Below are 24,384 nucleotides of genomic sequence, written 5' to 3'. Positions count from 1 at the left end.
TGATAAGCCCCACAGCCCACTCTTTGCTCTTTGACTTCAATGTCCATATAAGGCAGCTGGTGCCATGGCAACCACAGGGCTTGAATAGCAGTGTCAAATCCCTGAGCACACACATGCCCCCATCCCCCTCCCTGCACACTCCCTCCCTCTCTCTCTCTTGCTCTGCTAGCTCACACACACACACACACACACAGGCTGAGGAAAACGGAGGGAGAAACCCATAGACACAGAGAGAGAGGACGGTCTGTGTGGTTTCTTACAAAAGCCAATCTGTCAAGAGCCTAGTCTTCTTTTTAAATCTCAATTCAATTTTGTGGACTCTGAGGAGAGAAAGCCACATCCCTTCCCCCTCGCCTGCCTCAGCCACGGGAAGCACCCACACGGTCGGAGCACAGGGCTAGGCCGCAAGTCGTTAATGCTCGGTGGGCAAGCACTGACAAAAGACTGGAGGGAGAGGCTAACACGGATGCTTAGAAAGCAGTTTCTCTGACTTCTGAAGGGTGGAAAGGACGCTTTTAGGATTTCTAACCTAATCTGTGCAGTCTATTTTTGGAGGGACTGAAACAGAGACTGGTCTAGCCACTACCACAGAGGATATTGCTACAGCCTGTCTCTTGCCTCCCTCTGGAACAACAAACAAGGAAGAGAGGGCACTTCCTTGAGTTGAAGACCATTTTAAAGAGAGCCAGAAAGACTGGTTGATTTTGTAAAACAGAGGGGGTAGACCGTAGCCACGGCTAAGACTTGATAGTAGTTCTTTGTGTGCCTTGAGGATATAGCCATACAGTGTGCTGTGAAACATCAAGTTGTTTTGCTAGTGGTGACCTGGAAGGGCTCGTTTTGTCAACCAGAATGTTGGTGGTGCTCAGAGGATTGCTGGAAAATCTGTCTCTTGCCTCACTCTGTCTGTGCCCTCCCTCTCCATGGCTGTAAGGGTGATCTAGCTAAAAGAAGACGTTGACATATTATATGAAAAAACTTGCAACGGTAAGCATACAATACAAGGCTTTTGTATTATTTCTCTCTAATGCCAGGATATAAGTAAGATATTGCAGAAAGGCAGCAGGACTCCACATACACTATAATGAAGGTAAACTGAATGACAGTTTTACGAGGGGTGGCCACTGCTCAAGGGCTAGCGCGGTCCTTTTTCAGCCATTATTGTTGCTAGAGAGAGAATCGAGAGAGGATTTCCCTCTGTAATCATGTGCAAAGTGCGAGTGAATGGGTTGTGTTTTGGTCTCTTTTTGAAAATGTGTGTTTGATTAATTGTTTCCTGTGAAAGGTTCTGTGTCTTGGCTGAAGTGTAAACCATTCGACTGAACAGCAAGCTCCTCTAAAAGACAGCCGTCGAAGGATTTGGGGCCAAATAAATACATAACAAAAAACACAAAAAGAGTGAATAATTCAATAAGGAGAAAGAAGAAAACTTGGCATGGGGAAAAACAAAAGTTTCTAGAGTGAAAAGCGAAACAATTTCCAGGTCATAGTGGAAGGGGAGGAGACAAAACAGCTCTAGTGGGTTTTTTGGAACAAACATTCTACACCATACAATTTTTACACCCATTTATACTCTACATTAAAAGAGGGTGTGGGTAATTTTCTACCTTTGACTATTTAGTTTCTGACCCACTTTGAGGACCAAAAAGCCAAAAGATAATATTTTATGAAAAGGCAGAGAAAATCCAAATCTTGAACTCTTGAACAGAGAGTTCACAAAGGAAATCAAAAAGTTTAGACAGCAGCAAACAAAATTGTTGGCTGTCTCTCATTCCTTCTGTGGTCTGCTAACCAAGCAATGGCCATGGTGAGTGGGGGCTGGGGAGACCCCAACGGGGGCACCAACGGGCTGGGGGAGAAGGGCTATCTGAGGGGAGAGGAGGAGGACGGTTCGCCCCAGGCCGGGGGCAGCGACATGGAGGTCGGGGACGAGGACAAGGCGTGTGTGGTGGACTGTGTGGTGTGTGGGGACAAGTCCAGCGGGAAGCACTATGGTGTGTTCACCTGCGAGGGCTGCAAGAGCTTCTTCAAGAGGAGCATCCGCCGCAACCTCAACTATACCTGCAGGTGAGACTCAATGGGATAATTGTGATGATGATGTGATGGATTCTCAAAATTGATGGATAATTATAATAAGCTATTTACACTGTAACGTTGGAATTCACCTCTTCCTCCACCAAACTGTAACACCCGTCTGGGTCATTTTTATGAAATGCCTTTATTTCTGATTCCTTAGTTTGTCTGTTATCATTATCCCATCTGTACAGGCAAATGGATGCAAATAGCTAGAGTGAGTCATGCATTAATACATAGTTGACTCTGTGCAGAGCTGTTACAATCCCGACAGCAGTGTGTTTACTGGATGTGACTCATCACTCACTTAAAGGAAAAATACACACAAAAAATATCTTTCTGTATTTCTTTAATTAGTCCACTGTTGATACAGTCCCCAAAAGTTTTGCATGTCAACAGTCATGTGTTCAAGATGCTGGACTTTCAAGACGCAAAGTGTCATATAATGCATTGTGCATCATCACCATGATGTGGCCGGTGACACTTTGCTTCTTGAAAGTCCAGTATCTTGACAACTTGTCTGCAAAACATTTTGCGACTGTATTAACAGTGCATTTTGTTAAACCAAAACATTGTTTTTGAGTGGAATTGTTCTTTAACTGTGTGCCTTTCACAATATAAAAGGTATCTGAAGAGAATAGCTGACTTAATAATAGTAATATTATTAGTAGTAATAATTATTATTAGTAGTAATAGTAATAATGACACTCCATCATTGCTTACTGGCAGACGTCTTGATTGTCAATATTATTAGTCGAAAACAATATGGGGTTGAACAGACACCGCTATTGTATTTCATTGTATTGTTCAACTCTGTATTGTGATATTTTGTATTGTATTGCAGTGTGATATTTATTGATTTACATTGTTTCCTCCATGTCCAAGAAGATGTCATACAAATGCATACATTTCTTGTACAAAACTATCCTCGAAGTGAGATAATTGAGTTTCCCCACTGTGGTCTAGTCATCCCTACATCAGCCACTCTGCCCATATTAAAAAAATCCATGAGCATGATACAATATTAATGCCATGGATCATCTAAGGAAAGACAGTGATTGGGCCATACACACTTATATAATCTGATTCTGTAAACCAGCAGATACCTATAATATATTTAAATAGAAGCTTATTTTGTTTTATGCTTCAACTTTCTACATCTACCCTCTAGATACGTTATGCAACCATGCAGTCTGGTAACTCACAACTGCCTGCAAATGTTTTCTATCATATTAAGGTGACCTTTCTCCAATAAAGTGATAGCAGTAGACATACACTACTATAGATTTTGCCAAGAGTTTGTAGCTGTAACAAGTCTCAGCAAAGCTAAATGTCATTATCATTGCTGTGTGGATTGGCAAAACATGTTATGATCTATATTTCAGGTCGAATCGAGAGTGCCAGATCGACCAACATCACCGCAACCAGTGCCAGTACTGCCGCCTTGAGAAGTGCTTTCGCGTTGGCATGCGCAAAGAAGGTACTTATCCTGTCCACATACAGTAGGACCTTCCTTTAGCTATATACTTATCCTGTCCACATACAGTAGGACCTTCCTTTAGCTATATACTTATCCTGTCCACATACAGTAGGACCTTCCTTTAGCTATATACTTATCCTGTCCACATACAGTAGGACCTTCCTTTAGCTATATACTTATCCTGTCCACATACAGTAGGACCTTCCTTTAGCTATATACTTATCCTGTCCACATACAGTAGGACCTTCCTTTAGCTATATACTTATCCTGTCCACATACAGTAGGACCTTCCTTTAGCTATATACTTATCCTGTCCACATACAGTAGGACCTTCTTTTAGCTATATACTTATCCTGTCCACATACAGTAGGACCTTCCTTTAGCTATATACTTATCCTGTCCACATACAGTAGGACCTTCCTTTAGCTATATACTTATCCTGTCCACATACAGTAGGACCTTCCTTTAGCTATATACTTATCCTGTCCACATACAGTAGGACCTTCCTTTAGCTATATACTTATCCTGTCCACATACAGTAGGACCTTCCTTTAGCTATATACTTATCCTGTCCACATACAGTAGGACCTTCCTTTAGCTATATACTTATCCTGTCCACATACAGTAGGACCTTCCTTTAGCTATATACTTATCCTGTCCACATACAGTAGGACCTTCCTTTAGCTATATACTTATCCTGTCCACATACAGTAGGACCTTCTTTTAGCTATATACTTATCCTGTCCACATACAGTAGGACCTTCCTTTAGCTATATACTTATCCTGTCCACATACAGTAGGACCTTCTTTTAGCTATATTACTTATCCTGTCCACATACAGTAGGACCTTCCTTTAGCTATATACTTATCCTGTCCACATACAGTAGGACCTTCCTTTAGCTATATACCAATCCTGTCCACATACAGTAGGACCTTCCTTTAGCTATATACCTATCCTGTCCACATACAGTAGGACCTTCTTTTAGCTATATTACTTATCCTGTCCACATACAGTAGGACCTTCCTTTAGCTATATACTTATCCTGTCCACATACAGTAGGACCTTCCTTTAGCTATATACCTATCCTGTCCACATACAGTAGGACCTTCCTTTAGCTATATACTTATCCTGTCCACATACAGTAGGACCTTCCTTTAGCTATATACTTATCCTGTCCCCATACAGTAGGACCTTCCTTTAGCTATATACTTATCCTGTCCACATACAGTAGGACCTTCCTTTAGCTATATACTTATCCTGTCCACATACAGTAGGACCTTCCTTTAGCTATATACTTATCCTGTCCACATACAGTAGGACCTTCCTTTAGCTATATACTTATCCTGTCCACATACAGTAGGACCTTCCTTTAGCTATATACTTATCCTGTCCACATACAGTAGGACCTTCCTTTAGCTATATACTTATCCTGTCCACATACAGTAGGACCTTCCTTTAGCTATATACTTATCCTGTCCACATACAGTAGGACCTTCCTTTAGCTATATACTTATCCTGTCCACATACAGTAGGACCTTCCTTTAGCTATATACTTATCCTGTCCACATACAGTAGGACCTTCTTTTAGCTATATACTTATCCTGTCCACATACAGTAGGACCTTCCTTTAGCTATATACTTATCCTGTCCACATACAGTAGGACCTTCCTTTAGCTATATACTTATCCTGTCCACATACAGTAGGACCTTCCTTTAGCTATATACTTATCCTGTCCACATACAGTAGGACCTTCCTTTAGCTATATACTTATCCTGTCCACATACAGTAGGACCTTCCTTTAGCTATATACTTATCCTGTCCACATACAGTAGGACCTTCCTTTAGCTATATACTTATCCTGTCCACATACAGTAGGACCTTCCTTTAGCTATATACTTATCCTGTCCACATACAGTAGGACCTTCCTTTAGCTATATACTTATCCTGTCCACATACAGTAGGACCTTCCTTTAGCTATATACTTATCCTGTCCACATACAGTAGGACCTTCTTTTAGCTATATACTTATCCTGTCCACATACAGTAGGACCTTCCTTTAGCTATATACTTATCATGTCCACATACAGTAGGACCTTCCTTTAGCTATATACCTATCCTGTCCACATACAGTAGGACCTTCCTTTAGCTATATACTTATCCTGTCCACATACAGTAGGACCTTCCTTTAGCTATATACTTATCCTGTCCACATACAGTAGGACCTTCCTTTAGCTATATACTTATCCTGTCCACATACAGTAGGACCTTCCTTTAGCTATATACTTATCCTGTCCACATACAGTAGGACCTTCCTTTATCTATATACTTATCCTGTCCACATACAGTAGGACCTTCCTTTAGCTATATACTTATCCTGTCCACATACAGTAGGACCTTCCTTTAGCTATATACCTATCCTGTCCACATACAGTAGGACCTTCTTTTAGCTATATACTTATCCTGTCCACATACAGTAGGACCTTCCTTTATCTATATACTTATCCTGTCCACATACAGTAGGACCTTCCTTTAGCTATATACTTATCCTGTCCACATACAGTAGGACCTTCCTTTAGCTATATACTTATCCTGTCCACATACAGTAGGACCTTCCTTTAGCTATATACTTATCCTGTCCCCATACAGTAGGACCTTCTTTTAGCTATATACTTATCCTGTCCACATACAGTAGGACCTTCCTTTAGCTATATACTTATCCTGTCCACATACAGTAGGACCTTCCTTTATCTATATACTTATCCTGTCCACATACAGTAGGACCTTCCTTTAGCTATATACTTATCCTGTCCACATACAGTAGGACCTTCCTTTAGCTATATACTTATCCTGTCCACATACAGTAGGACCTTCCTTTATCTATATACTTATCCTGTCCACATACAGTAGGACCTTCCTTTATCTATATACTTATCCTGTCCACATACAGTAGGACCTTCCTTTAGCTATATACTTATCCTGTCCACATACAGTAGGACCTTCCTTTAGCTATATACTTATCCTGTCCACATACAGTAGGACCTTCCTTTATCTATATACTTATCCTGTCCACATACAGTAGGACCTTCCTTTATCTATATACTTATCCTGTCCACATACAGTAGGACCTTCCTTTATCTATATACTTATCCTGTCCACATACAGTAGGACCTTCCTTTATCTATATACTTATCCTGTCCACATACAGTAGGACCTTCCTTTATCTATATACTTATCCTGTCCACATACAGTAGGACCTTCCTTTATCTATATACTTATCCTGTCCACATACAGTAGGACCTTCCTTTAGCTATATACTTATCCTGTCCACATACAGTAGGACCTTCCTTTATCTATATACCTATCCTGTCCACATACAGTAGGACCTTCCTTTATCTATATACTTATCCTGTCCACATACAGTAGGACCTTCCTTTAGCTATATACTTATCCTGTCCACATACAGTAGGACCTTCCTTTAGCTATATACTTATCCTGTCCACATACAGTAGGACCTTCCTTTAGCTATATACTTATCCTGTCCACATACAGTAGGACCTTCCTTTAGCTATATACTTATCCTGTCCACATACAGTAGGACCTTCCTTTAGCTATATACCTATCCTGTCCCCATACAGTAGGACCTTCCTTTAGCTATATACTTATCCTGTCCACATACAGTAGGACCTTCCTTTAGCTATATACCTATCCTGCCCCCATACAGTAGGACCTTCCTTTAGCTATATACTTATCCTGTCCACATACAGTAGGACCTTCCTTTAGCTATATACTTATCCTGTCCACATACAGTAGGACCTTCCTTTATCTATATACTTATCCTGTCCACATACAGTAGGACCTTCCTTTAGCTATATACTTATCCTGTCCACATACAGTAGGACCTTCCTTTAGCTATATACCTATCCTGTCCCCATACAGTAGGACCTTCCTTTATCTGTATTTGTATGTATTCTATGCAGAATATCAGGTTATTTTGACATGGATGTTCATGAACTCCAGTCAATAGACTGTATCCGTAGCCAAATGTATGTTCTAAAAAAAACGATTGTTTTAAAATGGTCATTTTTAAAAAACATTACATTGACCCATAGTGTTGTCACATACAACTACACTGGCCGTATCATGGCTTGCCATCCATGCAGGCTCCATGCCGTGTCCTTTGTCATCTAATCTAGTGCCTGCGTGAGCGACTAGGATACAAGGAACAAGCCACCTGCGGCCCTGTGCACCAGTCTTTCACACACATCTCTGTCTATACCTCAACTGTAGTCTGAAGTCCCAGGTGATGAAGCACTGTATATGCAGTGGTTGGTTAGTTGTTTTTCCATATAAATATGACATACCATCTGTATAGTAGTGGTTGCACCGTTACCCTGGTTGCCATGTCATCTTACACAGTAAGCCTATTGAAGCCCTAAGTAGAATATAGTATTCCTATGCCATTGATGTGAGGCATTATTGTATGATAAAGAGGCTGTAGCCCGAAGTTCCACAATGAGTATAGCCCACAATGACTTATTTGGGTGGTTGCAGAAAACTAGAGGAACTCTGAATGCTGCCTCTTCAGTCTAATATTGATGACTCTCTCTCTTTCAAGGTCAAATTACTCACCCAATGGCTTTAATACGTCAACTACAGTTAAAGTCGGAAGTTTACATACACCTTAGCCAAATACATTTAAACTCACTGTTTCAAAACTCCTGACATTTAATCCATGTACAAAATGTCAGAATAATAGTAGAGAATGATTTATTTCAGCTTTTATTTATTTCATCACATTCCCAGTGGGTCAGACGTTTACATACACTCAATTAGTGTTTGGTAGCATTGCCTTTCAAATCAAATCAAATTTATTTATATAGCCCTTCTTACATTAGCTGATATCTCAAAGTGCTGTACAGAAACCCAGCCTAAAACCCCAAACAGCAAGCAATGCAGGTGTAGAATCACGGTGGCTAGGAAAAACTCCCTAGAAAGGCCAAAACCTAGGAAGAAACCTAGAGAGGAACCAGGCTATGAGGGGTGGCCAGTCCTCTTCTGGCTGTGCCGGGTGGAGATTATAACAGATCATTGCCAAGATGTTCAAATGTTCATAAATGACCAGCATGGTCAAATAATAATAATCACAGTAGTTGTCGAGGGTGCAGCAAGTCAGCACCTCAGGAGTAAATGTCAGTTGGCTTTTCATAGTCGATCATTAAGAGCTCCTGCTGTCTCTAGAGAGTTGAAAACAGCAGGTCTGGGACAGGTAGCACGTCCGGTGAAAAGGTCAGGGTTCCATAGCTGCAGGCAGAACAGTTGAAACTGGAGCAGCAGCACGGCCAGGTGGACAGAGGACAAATAATTTAAATAGTTTAACTCGGGTCAAACGTTTTGGGTAGCCTTCCACAAGCTTCCCACAATAAGTTGGGTGAATTTTGTCCCATTCCTCCTGGCAGAGCTGGTGTAACTGAGTCAGGTTTGTAGGCCTCCTTGCTCACACACGCTTTTTCAGTTCTGCCCACACATTTTCTATGGGATTGAGGTCAGGGCTTTGTGTTGGCCACTCCAATACCTTGACTTAATTTTCCTTCCTTTTGGGAAGTGCACCAGTCCCTCCTGCAGCAAAGCACCCCCACAACATGATGCTGCCACCCCTGCGCTTCACAGTTGGGATGGTGTTCTTCGGCGTGCAAGCCTCCCCCTTTTTCCTCCAAACATAACAATGGTCATTATGGCCAAACAGTTCTATTTTTGTTTCATCAGACCAGAGGACATTTCTCCAAAAAGTACGATCTTTGTCCCCATGTACAGTTGCAAACCATAGTCTGGCTTTTTTATGGCGTTTTTGGAGCAGTGGCTTCTTCCTTGCTGAGCGGCCTTTCAGGTTATGTCGATATAGGACTCATTTTACTGTGGATGTAGATACTTTTGTACCTGTTTCCTCCAGCAACTTCACAAGGTCCTTTGCTGTTGTTCTGAGATTGATTTGCACTTTTCACACCAAAGTACGTTCATCTCTAGGAGACAGAAGACGTCTCCTTCCTGAGCGGTTTGACGGCTGCGTGGTCCCATGGTGTTTGTACTTGCATACTATTGTTTGTACAGATGAACGTGGTACCTTCAGGCATTTGGAAATTGCTCCCAAGGATGAACCAGACTTGTGGAGGTCTACAATTTATTTTCTGAGGTCTTGGCTGATTTATTTTGATTTTCCCATGATGTCAAGCAAAGAGGCACTGAGTTTGAAGGTAGGCCTTGAAATACATCCACAGGTACACCTCCAATTGACTCAAATGATGTCAATTAGCCCATCAGAAGCTTCTAAAGCCATGACATAATTTTCTGCATATTTCCAATCTGTTTAAAGGCACAATCAACTTAGTGCATGTAAACTTCTGACCCACTAGAATTGTGATAGTGAATTATAAGTGAAATAATCTGTCTGTAAACAATTGTTGGAAAAATTACTTACCATGCACAAAGTAGATATCCTAACCGACTTGCCAAAACTATAGTTTGTTAACAAGAAAGTTGTGGAGTGGTTGAAAAACAAGTTTTAAATGACTCCAACCTAAGTGTATGTAAACTTCTGACTTCAACTATAGTTGGAAATATCAAATACCTTAACTATGGCTGGAAGCATTTAATACCTTAACTATGGTTGGAAGCATTAAATAGATGAACTATGGCTGGGAATATTTAATAGGTTAACTATGGTTGGAAGTATTAAATAGATGAAGTATGGCTGGGAATATTTAATAGGTTAACTATGGTTGGAAGCATTAAATAGATGAACTATGGCTGGGAATATTTAATAGGTTAACTATGGCTGGAAGCATTAAATAGATGAACTATGGCTGGGAATATTTAATAGGTTAACTATGGCTGGAAGCATTAAATAGATGAACTATGGCTGGGAATATTTAATAGGTTAACTATGGCTGGAAGCATTAAATAGATGAACTATGGCTGGGAATATTTAATAGGTTAACTATGGCTGGAAGCATTAAATAGATGAACTATGGCTGGGAATATTTAATAGGTTAACTATGGCTGGAAGCATTAAATAGATGACCTATGGCTGGGAATATTTAATAGGTTAACTATGGGTGGAAGCATTAAATAGATGAACTATGGCTGGGAATATTTAATAGGTTAACTATGGCTGGAAGCATTAAATAGATGAACTATGGCTGGGAATATTTAATAGGTTAACTATGGTTGGAAGCATTAAATAGATGAACTATGGCTGGGAATATTTAATAGGTTAACTATGGCTGGAAGCATTAAATAGATGAACTATGGCTGGGAATATTTAATAGATGAACTATGGCTGGAAGCATTAAATAGATTAACTATGGCTGGGAATATTTAATAGGTTAACTATGGCTGGAAGCATTAAATAGATGAACTATGGCTGGGAATATTTAATAGGTTAACTATGGCTGGAAGCATTAAATAGATGAACTATGGCTGGGAATATTTAATAGGTTAACTATGGCTGGAAGCATTAAATAGATGAACTATGGCTGGGAATATTTAATAGGTTAACTATGGCTGGAAGCATTAAATAGATGAACTATGGCTGGGAATATTTAATAGGTTAACTATGGCTGGAAGCATTAAATAGATGACCTATGGCTGGGAATATTTAATAGGTTAACTATGGGTGGAAGCATTAAATAGATGAACTATGGCTGGGAATATTTAATAGGTTAACTATGGCTGGAAGCATTAAATAGATGAACTATGGCTGGGAATATTTAATAGGTTAACTATGGTTGGAAGCATTAAATAGATGAACTATGGCTGGGAATATTTAATAGGTTAACTATGGTTGGAAGCATTAAATAGATGAACTATGGCTGGAAATATTTAATAGGTTAACTATGGTTGGAAGCATTAAATTGATGAACTATGGCTGGGAATATTTAATAGATGAACTATGGCTGGAAGCATCATAGCAGTATTAGATACAGCCACCCTCTCATCCTCACAATGAGGGGAAATTAATTCATTTTCTTTCTAAGAGCAATAAATATGAAGACAAAGGCCAGAGTAATCTTTTATCCCACTTTTGGTAATACAAATATTTGCATAGTAAAAAATGAACACCTCCTGAGGAATATTCATCTTTGAGGAAAATATATTTTAATGTAGAATTCTGCTGTCTTTGTTTTATTCCTTGAGTTAACATTCACTTGGAGAATTCTCAAATAATGCGAGTCCTCTGTTTCGCCCATTGTTGTTTAGGTATCTGTCTGTGCCCCATGGTGGCCACTTTAATCTGGAATTATATGGTGTTAATCTGGTCAAGACCGTCTGTTGATAATCTGCCAGACCTCCTACTGCGAGAGAGCATGCCTGACTCATTTTCAACTTCTCCCCCCTGCCCTCCCTACTTTTCACCCCAAATCCTAATCACTTCCGTCCTCCCCATCTCCCTGCATCTTCTTAACTCCAACCCCAACCCATACCCCTCCCCCTTTGTGCCTCCATCCCCACCCCAGCAGTTCAGCGCGGACGTATCCCCCCCTCACACTCCAGCCTCAGCCCCACGGGCACCCCAGTAGGTGGTGGTAGCGGCGTCGGAGTGGCAGAGTTTTACAACAACAACGGCGGGCAGCCCGTGTCGGAGCTCATCTCCCAGCTGCTGCGTGCCGAGCCCTACCCCAGCAGCCGCTACGGCCACCAGTACAACCAACAGGGTCAGGCCACCGGCGCGGGCGGGGCCGTTATGGGCATCGACAACATCTGCGAGCTGGCAGCCAGACTGCTCTTCAGCACCATCGAGTGGGCCAGGAACATCCCCTACTTCCCAGAGCTACCCGTGTCAGAGCAGGTGGCTCTGCTCAGGTTGAGTTGGAGCGAGTTGTTCATTCTGAACGCAGCCCAGTCCGCCCTGCCCCTCCACATGGCCCCGCTGCTGGCTGCGGCAGGCTTCCACTCCTCGCCCATGTCAGCTGAGCGAGTGGTGTCCTTCATGGACCAGGTGAGGGTGTTCCAGAACCAGGTGGACAAGTTGACCCGGCTCCAGGTGGACTCGGCCGAGTACAGCTGCCTCAAGGCCATCGTCCTCTTCTCACCAGGTGAGTTATCTTCTTTTTTTTTATTCTCACTATGTGGATTGAGAATTTAGTTTTAGACTTTTTTGGGACACGTTGAGACTTTACAACATGCATTCCTGACTTTTCAGCCTACATTCCTGACTTTTCAGCCTACATTCCTGACTTTTCAGCCTACTACATTCCTGACTTTTCAGCCTACTACATTCCTGACTTTTCAGCCTACTACATTCCTGACTTTTCAGCCTACTACATTCCTGACTTTTCAGCCTACTACATTCCTGACTTTTCAGCCTACTACATTCCTGACTTTTCAGCCTACTACATTCCTGACTTTTCAGCCTACTACATTCCAGACTTTTCAGCCTACTACATTCCAGACTTTTCAGCCTACTACATTCCTGACTTTTCAGCCTACTACATTCCAGACTTTTCACCCTACTACATTCCAGACTTTTCAGCCTACTACATTCCTGACTTTTCAGCCTACATTCCTGACATTTCAGCCTACTACATTCCTGACTTTTCAGCCTACATTCCTGACTTTTCAGCCTACATTCCTGACTTTTCAGCCTACTACATTCCTGACTTTTCAGCCTACTACATTCCTGACTTTTCAGCCTACTACATTCCAGACTTTTCAGCCTACTACATTCCTGACTTTTCAGCCTACTACATTCCAGACTTTTCAGCCTACATTCCTGACTTTTCAGCCTACATTCCTGACTTTTCAGCCTACATTCCTGACTTTTCAGCCTACTACATTCCTGACTTTTCAGCCTACATTCCTGACTTTTCAGCCTACTACATGTTGAGACTTTTGGCTACTGTGCATACTTAGATATTCAAACATTTAATTTGCATGATGGGACGTTTGACTTGCATATAGGGTTGCAAGGGGAGGGTATATTACTGGAAGCTCAAAGTTCTTTGTAATATTATCAGATGACAATGAGTTGACTTTTGAGAAATTCAGATTATTGTCTGCAATGATTTCTGGCCCTCTGTGTGGCCTTTTCGCATGTCAAATGTATAACATAATCAAATAATATCTAATACAAAATAGAATAACAAAAATAAAGTGATAAAACATTATCTAAAATATAAACCATCACCTTTATAAATACCATTGGTGTTTAATATGAGGATTTCAGAATGACATATCCTTTATATATATTTGTACACACTTATTTGACTTATGTCAATATCTCTTTGTTGTAAATGTTTTGGCGCCAAATTGGTAGTCTGGCTAACAGTATATTACACAGTAAACAGTATATTCCTCTTTGATGTTGTCGGCACAAAGCGTTGATAATTAAGGGGGCTGTGGTTTTTACTGGTTGTCTCACCTCTGTGTCTTTCTCAGTCAAACACCCACATGTACAGCCACACACAGGCCCGAACTCCGCCCCTTTCCATTACAATCGTTGGACTTAAATCCATGAAAACTAACGGCATAGAAACCGTAAATGACTTGGTATGAAATACATTTATTTCAACGGCAGAATTCAAAAGCATTTTTGGACTGACCAACTGAGATATTTTACTCATATGATAGGTAAGATATACATAGCCTTACAGAGAGCCTATCCAACAGACAATCTCAGAAAAATATATCAACTATTGGAAAGTTGGCTGTCAGAAGTATTACAATGTAAATGTACATTTAATCCGTCTGTCTGCATATTTCAAGACATGGCGAGGGTTCAGTGAGGTACCAGATGGGTTGGACGATAAATTTCTCGTCTTGAAAAAATTTATACTTAAACTGGAAATCAACCAATCCTCCATCTTTAACACAATGGAAAGGTCAAATGCTTTATTATCTAAATGTTGAAAGTGCTGGAAGACTGAGAGAAACAACATGGTGCCGTTTGAGGCCATGTGGCGGAGTGTGATGTGGGAGCTGGAGATGTGGGTCTGGGCAGGTGTGATGTAGCTGAGGTTTGTGTGGGTCTGTATATTGTCGTTTGTATGTGTATGTTTTGTATTTAAAAATGTATGTACAATCTTACCCAAAATAAATAACTTTCAAATCCAAACAAGGAGAGAGGTCTCAATCAAGAGAACCAATTAAACCAGATGCACAACTTCGGAGCTGTCATGTATATACATGTGGCTCCTGAGTGGTGCAGCGGTCTAAGGCACTGCATCTCAGTGCTAGAGGCGTCACTACAGACACTGGTTGGATTCCAGGCTGTATCACAACCGGCCATGATTGGCAGTCCCATAAGGCGGCGCACAATTGACCCAGTGTGTCCGGGTTTGGCTGGGGTAGGCCATCATTGTAAATAACAATTTGTTCTTAACTGACTCGCTTAGTTAAATAAAAGGTTCAATTAAAAAACATGCGGTGTCGGAGGGTGGCGCTGTTACTAATTAGTACATGCTTCAAGCAGACCACCATAGTCCCTGTGCCCAAGAACACAAAGGCAACCTGCCTAAATGACTACAGGCCCGTAGCACTCACGTCCATAGCCATGAAGTGCTTTGAAAGGCTGGTAATGGCTCACATCAACATCATTATCCCATAAACCCTAGACCCACTCCAATTTGCATACCACCCAAACAGATCCACAGATGATGTAATCTCTATTGCACTCCACACTGCCCTTTCCCACCTGGACAAAAGGAACACCTATGTGAGAATGCTGTTCATTGACTACAGCTCAGCGTTCAACACCATAGTACCCTCAAAGCTCATCACCAAGCTAAGGAACCTGGGACTAAACACCTCCCTCTGCAACTGGATCCTGGACTTCCTGAAGAGCCGCCCCCAGGTGGTGATGGTAGGTAGCAACACATCTGCCAAGCTGATCCTCAACACTGGAGCTCCCCCCTCCTGTACTCCCTTTTCACCCACGACTGCATGGCCAGGCACGACTCCAACACCATCATTAAGTTTGCTGACGACACAACAGTGGTAGGCCTGATCACCGACAATGACGAGACAGCCTATAGGGAGGAGGTCAGAGACCTGGCCGGGTGGTGCCAGAATAACAACCTATCCCTCAACGTAACCAAGACTAAGGAGATGATTGTGGACTACAGGAAAAGGAGCACCGAGCACGTCCCCATTCTCATCGACGGGGTTGTAGTGGAGCAGGTTGAGAGCTTCAAATTCCTTGGTGTCCACATCAACAACAAACTAGATTGGTCCAAACACACCAAGACAGTCGTGAAGAGGGCACGACAAAGCCTATTCCCCTTCAGGAAACTAAAAAGATTTGGCATGGGTCCTGAGATCCTCAAAAGGTTCTACAGCTGCAACATCGAGAGCATCCTGACCAGTTGCATCACTGCCTGGTACGGCAATTGCTGAGCCTCCGACCACAAGGCACTTCAGAGGGTAGTGTGTACGGCCCAGTACATCACTGGGGCAAAGCTGCCTGCCATCCAGGACATCTATACCAGGCGATGTCAGAGGAAGGCCCTACAAATTATCAAAGACCCCAGCCACCCCAGTCATAGACTGTTCTCTCTACTACCGCATGGCAAGCGGTACCGGAGTGCCAAGTCTAGGACAAAAAGGCTTCTCAACAGTTTTTACCCCCAAGCCATAAGACTCCTGAACAGGTAACCAAATGGTTACCCGGACTATTTGCATTGTGTGCCCCCACCCAACCCCTCTTTTACGCTGCTGCTACTCTCTGTTCATCATATATGCATAGTCACTTTAACGATACCTACATGTACATACTACCTCAATAAGCCTGATTAACCGGTGTCTGTATATAGCCTTGCTACTCTTTTTCAAATGTCTTTTTACTGTTGTTTTATTTCTTTATCTAAACCTCTTGCACCATTGGTTAGAGCCTGTAAGTAAGCATTTCACTGTAAGGTCTACACCTGTTGTTTTTGATGCATTTGACAAATAAACTTTGATTTGATGTGCTCATCTGTACTTACACTTGACTCATGACCTCTGATAAAGATCATCCCTGACTCAGGGGTGTTAAAAGGAAAGCCTAACATTCTGAAACATGGAACACATGAGACCACTAACTACTCTGAACCTAGAGGGAAATCTACCTGAAAATTGGAGCGTGTGGATCCAGCCATTAATTCAACCTTTATATAATCGCCAGTGGCATCTCAGAGAAAGCCGAAATAGTGAAATGTGCCACATTCCTGCACGTAGCCAGAGATGATGCAATCAAGGTATTCAATACTGTAACGACCCTGGGTTTATAAGTGTGGATATTGACTCTGCCGCCTGAGCATGCTTTTGGGGCACAGTTGATAGTGCGCTGGACTTCGGGCTAGAAGGTCAAGGGTTCAAGACCTGCGCCCTGCTGTTTCATTACATTGGTGTCAGAAGTGATCGGGCCTTGCATCCACGACAGTGCGTGTGCTTGGCCAGTGAGCGCGTTCCTATAAGAGGAAGAGTCGTAACTTCGGGCTAGAAGGTCGAGGGTTCGAGACCTGCTCCCTGCCTGTTTCATTACAATACCTTTGATTTTGAAGATGATGTAGATGTATTAAAAGCGCTTTTCCGAAAGTACTGTGAACCAAGAACAAATCTGACGTACCTGAGGCATATGTTTTTCACGAGAGTGCAAGGACAAACTGAGTCAATTGATGCTTACTGACTCATCTAAAAAAATAAAAAGTTTCAACAATTTACAGAGTCACTGATCCGGGACAGAATTGTGTGTGGAATCACAAATGGCCAAGTGCGAGGCAGATTACATGCTAGTGAAGTGAGCCAGCTGAAAATACATCATGACGAAGTCGAGGTGCCCGTTCTTAACGTGCATGAGCAAAAGAAAACACAGAATTGGAGAAAGGTTCCGAGATAAAGAGAGGTTGCACGGACAATGCTCACGTTGACGGTACAAATATGAACCAAAAAAAGGGTCCAGCATAAGGTCAGATATGCAAAGCAAATCACAGAAAAAAATCCATTACGCCAAAATGTGCTCCTCATGCACACAGACAGAAAACCGGAGCCTTCACGGGATTTACACGGAGATGACAGCATGAAATTAGGTCATGTTCATTGGGACAATTGAAGTGAAACAGAGTGAAGTACAATTTGTTGCTCAGCTAGTGAATATCAATGAGAAAAATTCTGAGAAAGAGCAGTGAACAGAAACACTGTAAATAAACAACCATAAGTTTACTGTTAAGCTGGATACAGGAGCTGAGTGTAACGTCTGTCTGTGAGAGACTTGAAAACCCTGAAAGTGAAGGGCAATTCCATGCAAAAATCCAACTGCAAGCTAGTGACGTATTCTGGCCACCAGATGGAGACAAAAGCAAGAATACACTCAAATGTCAATACAAAGAGAAAGTGTTTGAACTGGAATTTCAAGTGATAGAACAAGATACACCTGCAATACTTGGAAGATCAGCTTGTCTGCAAATGGGCTTAATGCAGAGAATATTCAAGCTTGAACAAAGTACAGAGACGGACATTTTGAATATGAAGATGTATTCACAAGACCTGGATGTGTTCCGGGAGTTCATCACATACAAATAGACGCTGAAGTTACACCAGTGGTTAGTTAACTCATCCGGAAAAGTACCTGTAGCACAGAACCGCGTGGATAACATGGATGTCGTCGTCAGGAAAACTGAGCCTACTGAATGTGTAAACAGTACGGGTATGCATGAACACACAGGATCTAAACAAAACCTTCAAGAGAGATCCTTTACGTACCATTGAAGAGGTAGTTGCTGAAATGCCTATCGCCAAGGTACTTTCAGTAGTTGATGCAAACCAAGGATTCTGGCAAATCCAACTGGATGAAGAGAGCTCCCGACTCTGCACGTTCAATATGCCGTTTGGGAGGTATTCAGACAAACCAGGAAAGGAGATGCACTGAGACGAGCATACCTGAAGGAACAGATAAAGAAATTGCTGGATGGTGAGCTGGATGTTAACTACATCGCTCATCAACTTCCTGTTTCAGAAGAGAAACTGCAGCAATTCAAAACAGCAACAGCAGAAGATGAAGAGTTAAGACTGGTCACAGAAACAGTTTAAAAAAGGATGGCCAGACAAGAGGGGGAAAGTTGCAAAGAAAATACAGCACTACTGGACCTTCAGAGGGAATTTGACATACTCAGATGGACTGCTGTTCAGAAGTTCAAAACTTGTTGTTCCTCAAAAAATGAAAGAAGTTCCTGAAGCACACATGGGAGTCATCAAATGTAAGAAACTAGCAAGGATGTTCTGTCCAGGCATGTCTAAACAGATTGAAGATGTTGTAACAAAATGTGCAGTCTGCAACTCACACAAAAACAACAACCAAGAGAGCCACTCATGTCTCATCCAGTCCCAGAGAGAGCTGGGCCAAAGTTGCAGTGGACCTCTTCCATTACAGCGACACAGAATATCTACTATTTGTGGATAACTACTCAAAATTCCCAGAATCTCCCAGCTCAGTGGGACAACAAGTAAACACATCATTACAGCACTAAAGTCGATCTTCGCACGGCATGGGTTGCCGAACATGTTGTGCTCCGACAATGGAAGACAGTTGGTGAGTCAAGAAAGGTTCTCTACCAACAGGGATTTGAAACATGTCATGTCGAGGCCTATATTTCCACAGTCAAACGGCCTGAGACAGCAGTTCAGACTGTGAAGAACCTGTTGAAAAAAGCATGAGACAGCAACGGCGATCCTTACATAGCTCTCCTTGAGTAAAGAAAATGTGCGTACCTGGAATGGCTGAGGGTGGCGCTATTACTAGATAGTACATGTGATCATCTGTAATTGCACTTGACCCATGACCTCTGATAAAGATTGTTCTTCTACCCTCATCCCTGCCTCAGTGTGCTAATATATTACAAGAGCTAATATTGAATTCCTAAATTCCCTCCTTTCCAGACCAGTTTGGTCACAGCTCTCCCTGCGCTGTGGGTCACGTCTGCACGGCTACCAAACTGGTACCAATTGTGAAAACGGTTGTGAAACGTTATTGCAGTTAATTGAAAAATAATGCCATTGTTGATTTATTTTTCTTCATTAATTAGGCTATTTTCTCTTGAACCATATGGTCTATCCACTAGAAACTCGTGGACAAAATTGACACATACAAAATGTATTCATGTATAGTATTCATTTTTGTAACAGTTATTCAAGTATAAATTACCATAGATTACCTGTTAATTACCAAAGTTTGTTAAATTTACTTTAGCTTTGCAACCCTACATCAATACTTTTCTTATTTTTTTACTAACATGCTGAGACTTTAACATTTCTAATGGGAAAACATACACTGAGTGTACAAAACATTAGGAACACCTGCTCTTTCCATGGCATAGACTAACCAGGTGAAAGCTATGATCCTTTATTGATGTCACTTGTTAAATCCACTTCAATCAGTCTAGATGAAGGGGAGGAGACAGGTTAAAGAATGATTTTCAAGCCTTGAGACAATTGAGACATGGATTGTGTGTGTGTGTCATTCAGAGGGTAAATGGACTAGACAAAAGATGGAAGTGCCTTTAAACGGGGTATGGTAGTAGGTTCCAGGCCCACCGCTGCTGGGTTTTTCACACTGTATCAAAAATGGTCTACCACCCAAAGGACATCCAGCCAACTTGACACAATTGTGGGAAGCATTGGAGGGGCCAGTATCCCTGCGGAAAGCTTAAGACACCCTGTAGTCCATGCCCAAATGAATTGAGGCTGTTCTGAGGACAAAATGGGGTGCAACTCAATATTATTATCCTAATGTTTTGTTCACTCAGTGTTTCTCTTGGTGTTATCTAAGGATACCAAAGCATCTGCTTGTCAAATGACAAAACCTGAACACAAGTGTACTGGTAGATTTGAGGAGAGTGGCGCCCTCTCCTGGCATGACAGTACAAGTGCAGAGTATAATGACAGGCCAAAATGTGTTGTAGTGGATATTGTAATTGAAAGGTCTGCACTGCACACTTACCCAAAGAGTGTAACATTTTTACATGTCAACCGTTGTGTGCATTATTTAGCTTCAAATGGCCTAAATCAAGACTACATCAACAAAACATACAGATTAAACAATGTGTAGAAAACAGGAGAACAGAGGAGGTACAACCTGACCTTTTTTTAGTTTTTGGTCAGAGTTTTTAAAATTTGTTGGTGCCAAACAGATTTCTGTATGTAGGTTCCCGCCTCAGTTAAGTACTGCTCCCTCCCACTCTACTCACCTCAAGTCTCTGTCATTCTCTCCTTCCCTCTCAGATGCGTGTGGGCTGACAGACCCGGTCCACGTGGAGTCTCTGCAGGAAAAGGCCCAGGTGGCTCTGACAGAATACGAGCGGATGCAGTACCCAGGTCAGCCGCAGCGCTTCGGCCGCCTGCTCCTTCGCCTGCCCGCCCTCCGTGCCGTGCCCGCCAACCTCATCTCCCAGCTCTTCTTCATGCGTCTGGTGGGCAAGACACCCATTGAGACGCTCATCCGTGACATGCAGCTCTCCGGAAGCTCCATCAGCTGGCCCTACGTCCCTGGTCAGTAACCCCCAAAATTAGGTCTCCTTCTGGGCAGTGACGACAAGGACCGCAGGTTCCTCTGAATCATCATGATCCATCTGTGTGATCCTATGCTAGCGCCAGCTGGACATCATATATACTGTACTGTCTCCATGAACTGAGCTCTCCATACCAGCCTAGTGCCAGCTGGGTCTATTGCCAGCACACTGGTGCCAGCACACCTGCTGTGCCCCGTTATGGCGACCTGAGTCAGCCATGCCATCCGCATGCCATAGTGACACCTTACATACAGACATTACTGTCCTGCCAATAGAGGTCACTGGAACCTTGTCTCATTTTCCACATCTCATTGCCTTCAGTGCAATGACTGTCAACGTCTACATCAGATATTGGAATTCTGGTAGAAAACCAGTATTATGGAGCTATTAGTCTGTTCCATTCTGATCCTTAAGGCTGGTTTATACTTGGTCTAACAACATGTCTATAGACAAATAGAACGCGACAAGTGTCTCTGGTCAAAACAACATTTAATTTATACTCGGGTTTATAGACCTGTTGCTGAGGCTGTTGGTTTCCTTGTCGGAGACGCATTAAAGTTCAACGTTGACCCTGTCGCAGAATCCGTTGTCATGGTTACCTGACTGAGACAGCAACAAGACAGTGCACAAGTTCTACAATTCTTTGGTTGAATGCCCTGCTTTTATTTCGTCATGCTCACAACCATAAGCTATTTTCTGTAATTAGCTAGCTAGCTTTCAATTACCTTGTAAATAATAATCTTGTAGAGTTTATTTACCTGTAATAATTAATACAAATTTGCTAAAGTTAAGACGTTGTCGACAATGACAAATTTGATGTCGGACGACAATAGAATGCCCATGATGTCACTGCGACAACTTTCTACAGACATGTCGATAGACCGACTACAAACAAGCCTCTCACTGAAGGGCCTTCACCTAACTTAGAGGGTCCTCCACCATATGTCTCACTCCTATCCCTTCAGATATGTGAACACAAACTTGATAGGAGGAAACGGGGAGGTTGAAATGAAACTGGAACAAGATATTACACCAAAATCTTTATCGTCCACAGAAATTTCACCAAAAACATCATTGTCCTTGAAGAGGTTATAGATTTGATATTTGAACTAGTAGATCAGCCAGGCAGATGAAGTGGAGAGACTTACAGATGGACTCAGTGACTGTTTCCATGTATCACTCATAGGAATCTTAATTGTTGCATTGGGCAACTTTTAAAAAGCCACAGTTAAATGAATATGGATTGATACCGCACAAGACAACAGAATGCTAACAATTGATTTCTTCATAAGGCAAACTCTCTGTCATTGTTGTTCACCACAAATCGCCTTCTTTTCAATGACTGCTTTTTCAATATTCAGTATGAATTAGGACACTGCAGTAAGAGTAGATCATTCATCTGGACATGTTCTTTCCAATCAACACTGTTTTTTCAATAAGGACAGATATTTGAACTACAACAGATGACGAATGCAGCTGATATGAGTGACAGGCTGATTGTTGAAACAAAAAAGTATGTCATCAAAAAGGTTGTGGCCAAATGGTTCACCTATGACCTATGACCATACTGAAAACAAAGAGCAAATGCTGTTGGTACTTTAAAAATAAATCACATCAAAACCTATTTTACAAGCTATACGAAGTGTACATATTGTAAATGTAGGGAACCAAAGGCTTAAATGGTGTTGATGGTATAATTTTTAGAGGCCATGTTGTCTTGCTGCATGTCACAATGTTGTTTTTGCTCTGTTAAACGTTTTAAGAGGTATTTCATCTCTACCAAATGGGATTGGAGAGTAAAGTTATTTTTTTTAATGATGAGTACACAGGTTCTTTTTTTAAAACCTTAATATTTCATGTAAAAATACCTCTACCATCCCTTGAGATGTGTTAAAAAAGACGTGTCTCCATGGCGGTGAAGATGACACTGGTGCAGAACAAGAGGCTACTCCTGAGCCAATTCTGTTCCCAACACAAAGCAATGCATCCTAGGAGCTAACTGTACAACACTTAGGTAATATGGGACTTTATTGTCATGGCTGTATGGCAATGGGACTGCGCTTGGAGGCTACGATCCCAAAACATCACACTACCTGTGAGAGACTGAGAATAGGTCCAATAGCCTATCGGTGACTAGGAATTACCTCATGCCTTTCAAAAAGATGTGGCATATCCTTACCCACTGACTCACTCAACCACCATATCACCCAGAAAAATGACAAAAGATACATGTACTATTATTAATGTTTTACTATATTTTACTGTTGTTGCTGAGTTCTTTAGATTTGGAATTGTTTGTGTATGAAAGCATTATTAAAAGGCCAAAATGACATGGTGAGTCTGTGGTTTCTTTCCCTAGTCAGTTACATCCATAAGAATGTCAGTTAGATCTGGGCAATATTTTTGTACTCAGAAATTACTACTGTAAAGTACACCCTTAAGATATGTAATACAATGCATTACATTTATTGTCTGAAAACAATGTATAAACTATGGGAAGACTAATTGATCAACAAACCTGTTGAATTTGCATCAGACTCTCTTCAAAGAAAAACTATTGTAAACACTTTAAAGAAATGTCTGGAATTAATGATTGCATGATCACATTGCAAGACATAATATTCTACAATAATTGTATATTTCATTATAAAATATGTAAGTTGTTATTCTTCATTAAATACATTAAAGATAGAATATTAGAATGCACACTTTTTTGTAGTTAGTAATCGGTGAAAACATACTTTTGCAATGTTACACAGAGCAGACAAAAGAGACAAGAACAGATCAGTACAACATTTATAAAACAACAAAAGAGACAAAAATGACACAGGAATATTGCATCTCTTACAAAGCATAAGAATCCATAGTAAAAATGTAACAGAATGAATCAGGAAAATGTCTCAATCATGCCCTTACAACAAACCTTCACCTCAAGTCAAAGGTTACATACATACATGTTCAATGTGGTTGTTTCAACCTCATAATCTACTTATTGTAAGTCATTTTCCCAGAAAGAACCATTCAACTGTTGCCTTTTGAACCTGTGTGAAGCGGCATCAGTCAAAGTTCACCATCAAACACTATCCCATAAGAGCATGTGTTGGTGTCTGGTACCATGTCGTCTGCTGTATGGAGTAGTTGTGGATGGTACAGCAGACCCAGGCTGCTTCAACAAAGGCCATTGTCATAGTTCTTCACTAGGCGCTTGATGTGGAATAGGTTCTGTCTCAGGTCTTTGCTTCGCTGCTTCTTGGCTTGATAGTCTGCTGTCTGCAGAGGAGAAATAACACACTACAGA

General features: G+C 41.6%; 2 protein-coding genes across 3 annotated transcripts in view; one reads left to right on the top strand and one right to left on the bottom strand.

Annotated features, from left to right (window-relative positions):
* The first annotated feature begins 153 nt into the window (after positions 1-153).
* LOC115103262 (nuclear receptor subfamily 2 group F member 6-like) lies at positions 154-23,416 on the top strand. 2 transcript variants are annotated; one of them, XM_029624091.2, is made up of 5 exons: positions 154-987; positions 1,286-2,067; positions 3,459-3,553; positions 12,069-12,644; positions 20,800-23,416. In XM_029624091.2, exons 2-5 carry the CDS (start codon positions 1,799-1,801, stop codon positions 21,072-21,074), a joined length of 1,215 nt encoding a protein of 404 aa, XP_029479951.1. In that variant the 5' UTR covers positions 154-987; positions 1,286-1,798; the 3' UTR covers positions 21,075-23,416. The 2 variants fall into 2 exon arrangements, with proteins under 2 accessions (XP_029479951.1, XP_029479949.1); XM_029624089.2 differs by having other exon boundaries at positions 12,066-12,644.
* The window catches only part of LOC115103260 (uncharacterized), a 46,340-nt gene continuing 44,754 nt past the window's right edge, over positions 22,799-24,384 (bottom strand). The window contains exon 13 of the mRNA XM_029624085.2: positions 22,799-24,377. Within this exon, the coding sequence (XP_029479945.2) occupies positions 24,255-24,377 (123 nt within the window). The 3' untranslated portion in view covers positions 22,799-24,254. The remainder of the gene's footprint in view (positions 24,378-24,384) is intronic.

The sequence above is a fragment of the Oncorhynchus nerka genome, linkage group LG20 (assembly GCF_034236695.1).
Source record: "Oncorhynchus nerka isolate Pitt River linkage group LG20, Oner_Uvic_2.0, whole genome shotgun sequence".
NCBI lineage: Eukaryota > Metazoa > Chordata > Actinopteri > Salmoniformes > Salmonidae > Oncorhynchus > Oncorhynchus nerka.
The sequence above is the reverse complement of the archived record's forward strand: the minus strand, read 5'-3'. Positions and strand labels throughout refer to the sequence as shown.

Excerpts from the sequence above, each read along its gene's own strand:
- LOC115103262 (XM_029624089.2), top strand. The coding sequence starts at position 1,799 with ATGGCCATGGTGAGTGGGGGCTGGGGAGACCCCAACGGGGGCACCAAC. Across the intron at positions 3,554-12,065 it reads CGTTGGCATGCGCAAAGAAG|CAGTTCAGCGCGGACGTATC; the intron begins GTACTTATCCTG and ends TCCCCACCCCAG. Across the intron at positions 12,645-20,799 it reads CATCGTCCTCTTCTCACCAG|ATGCGTGTGGGCTGACAGAC; the intron begins GTGAGTTATCTT and ends CTTCCCTCTCAG.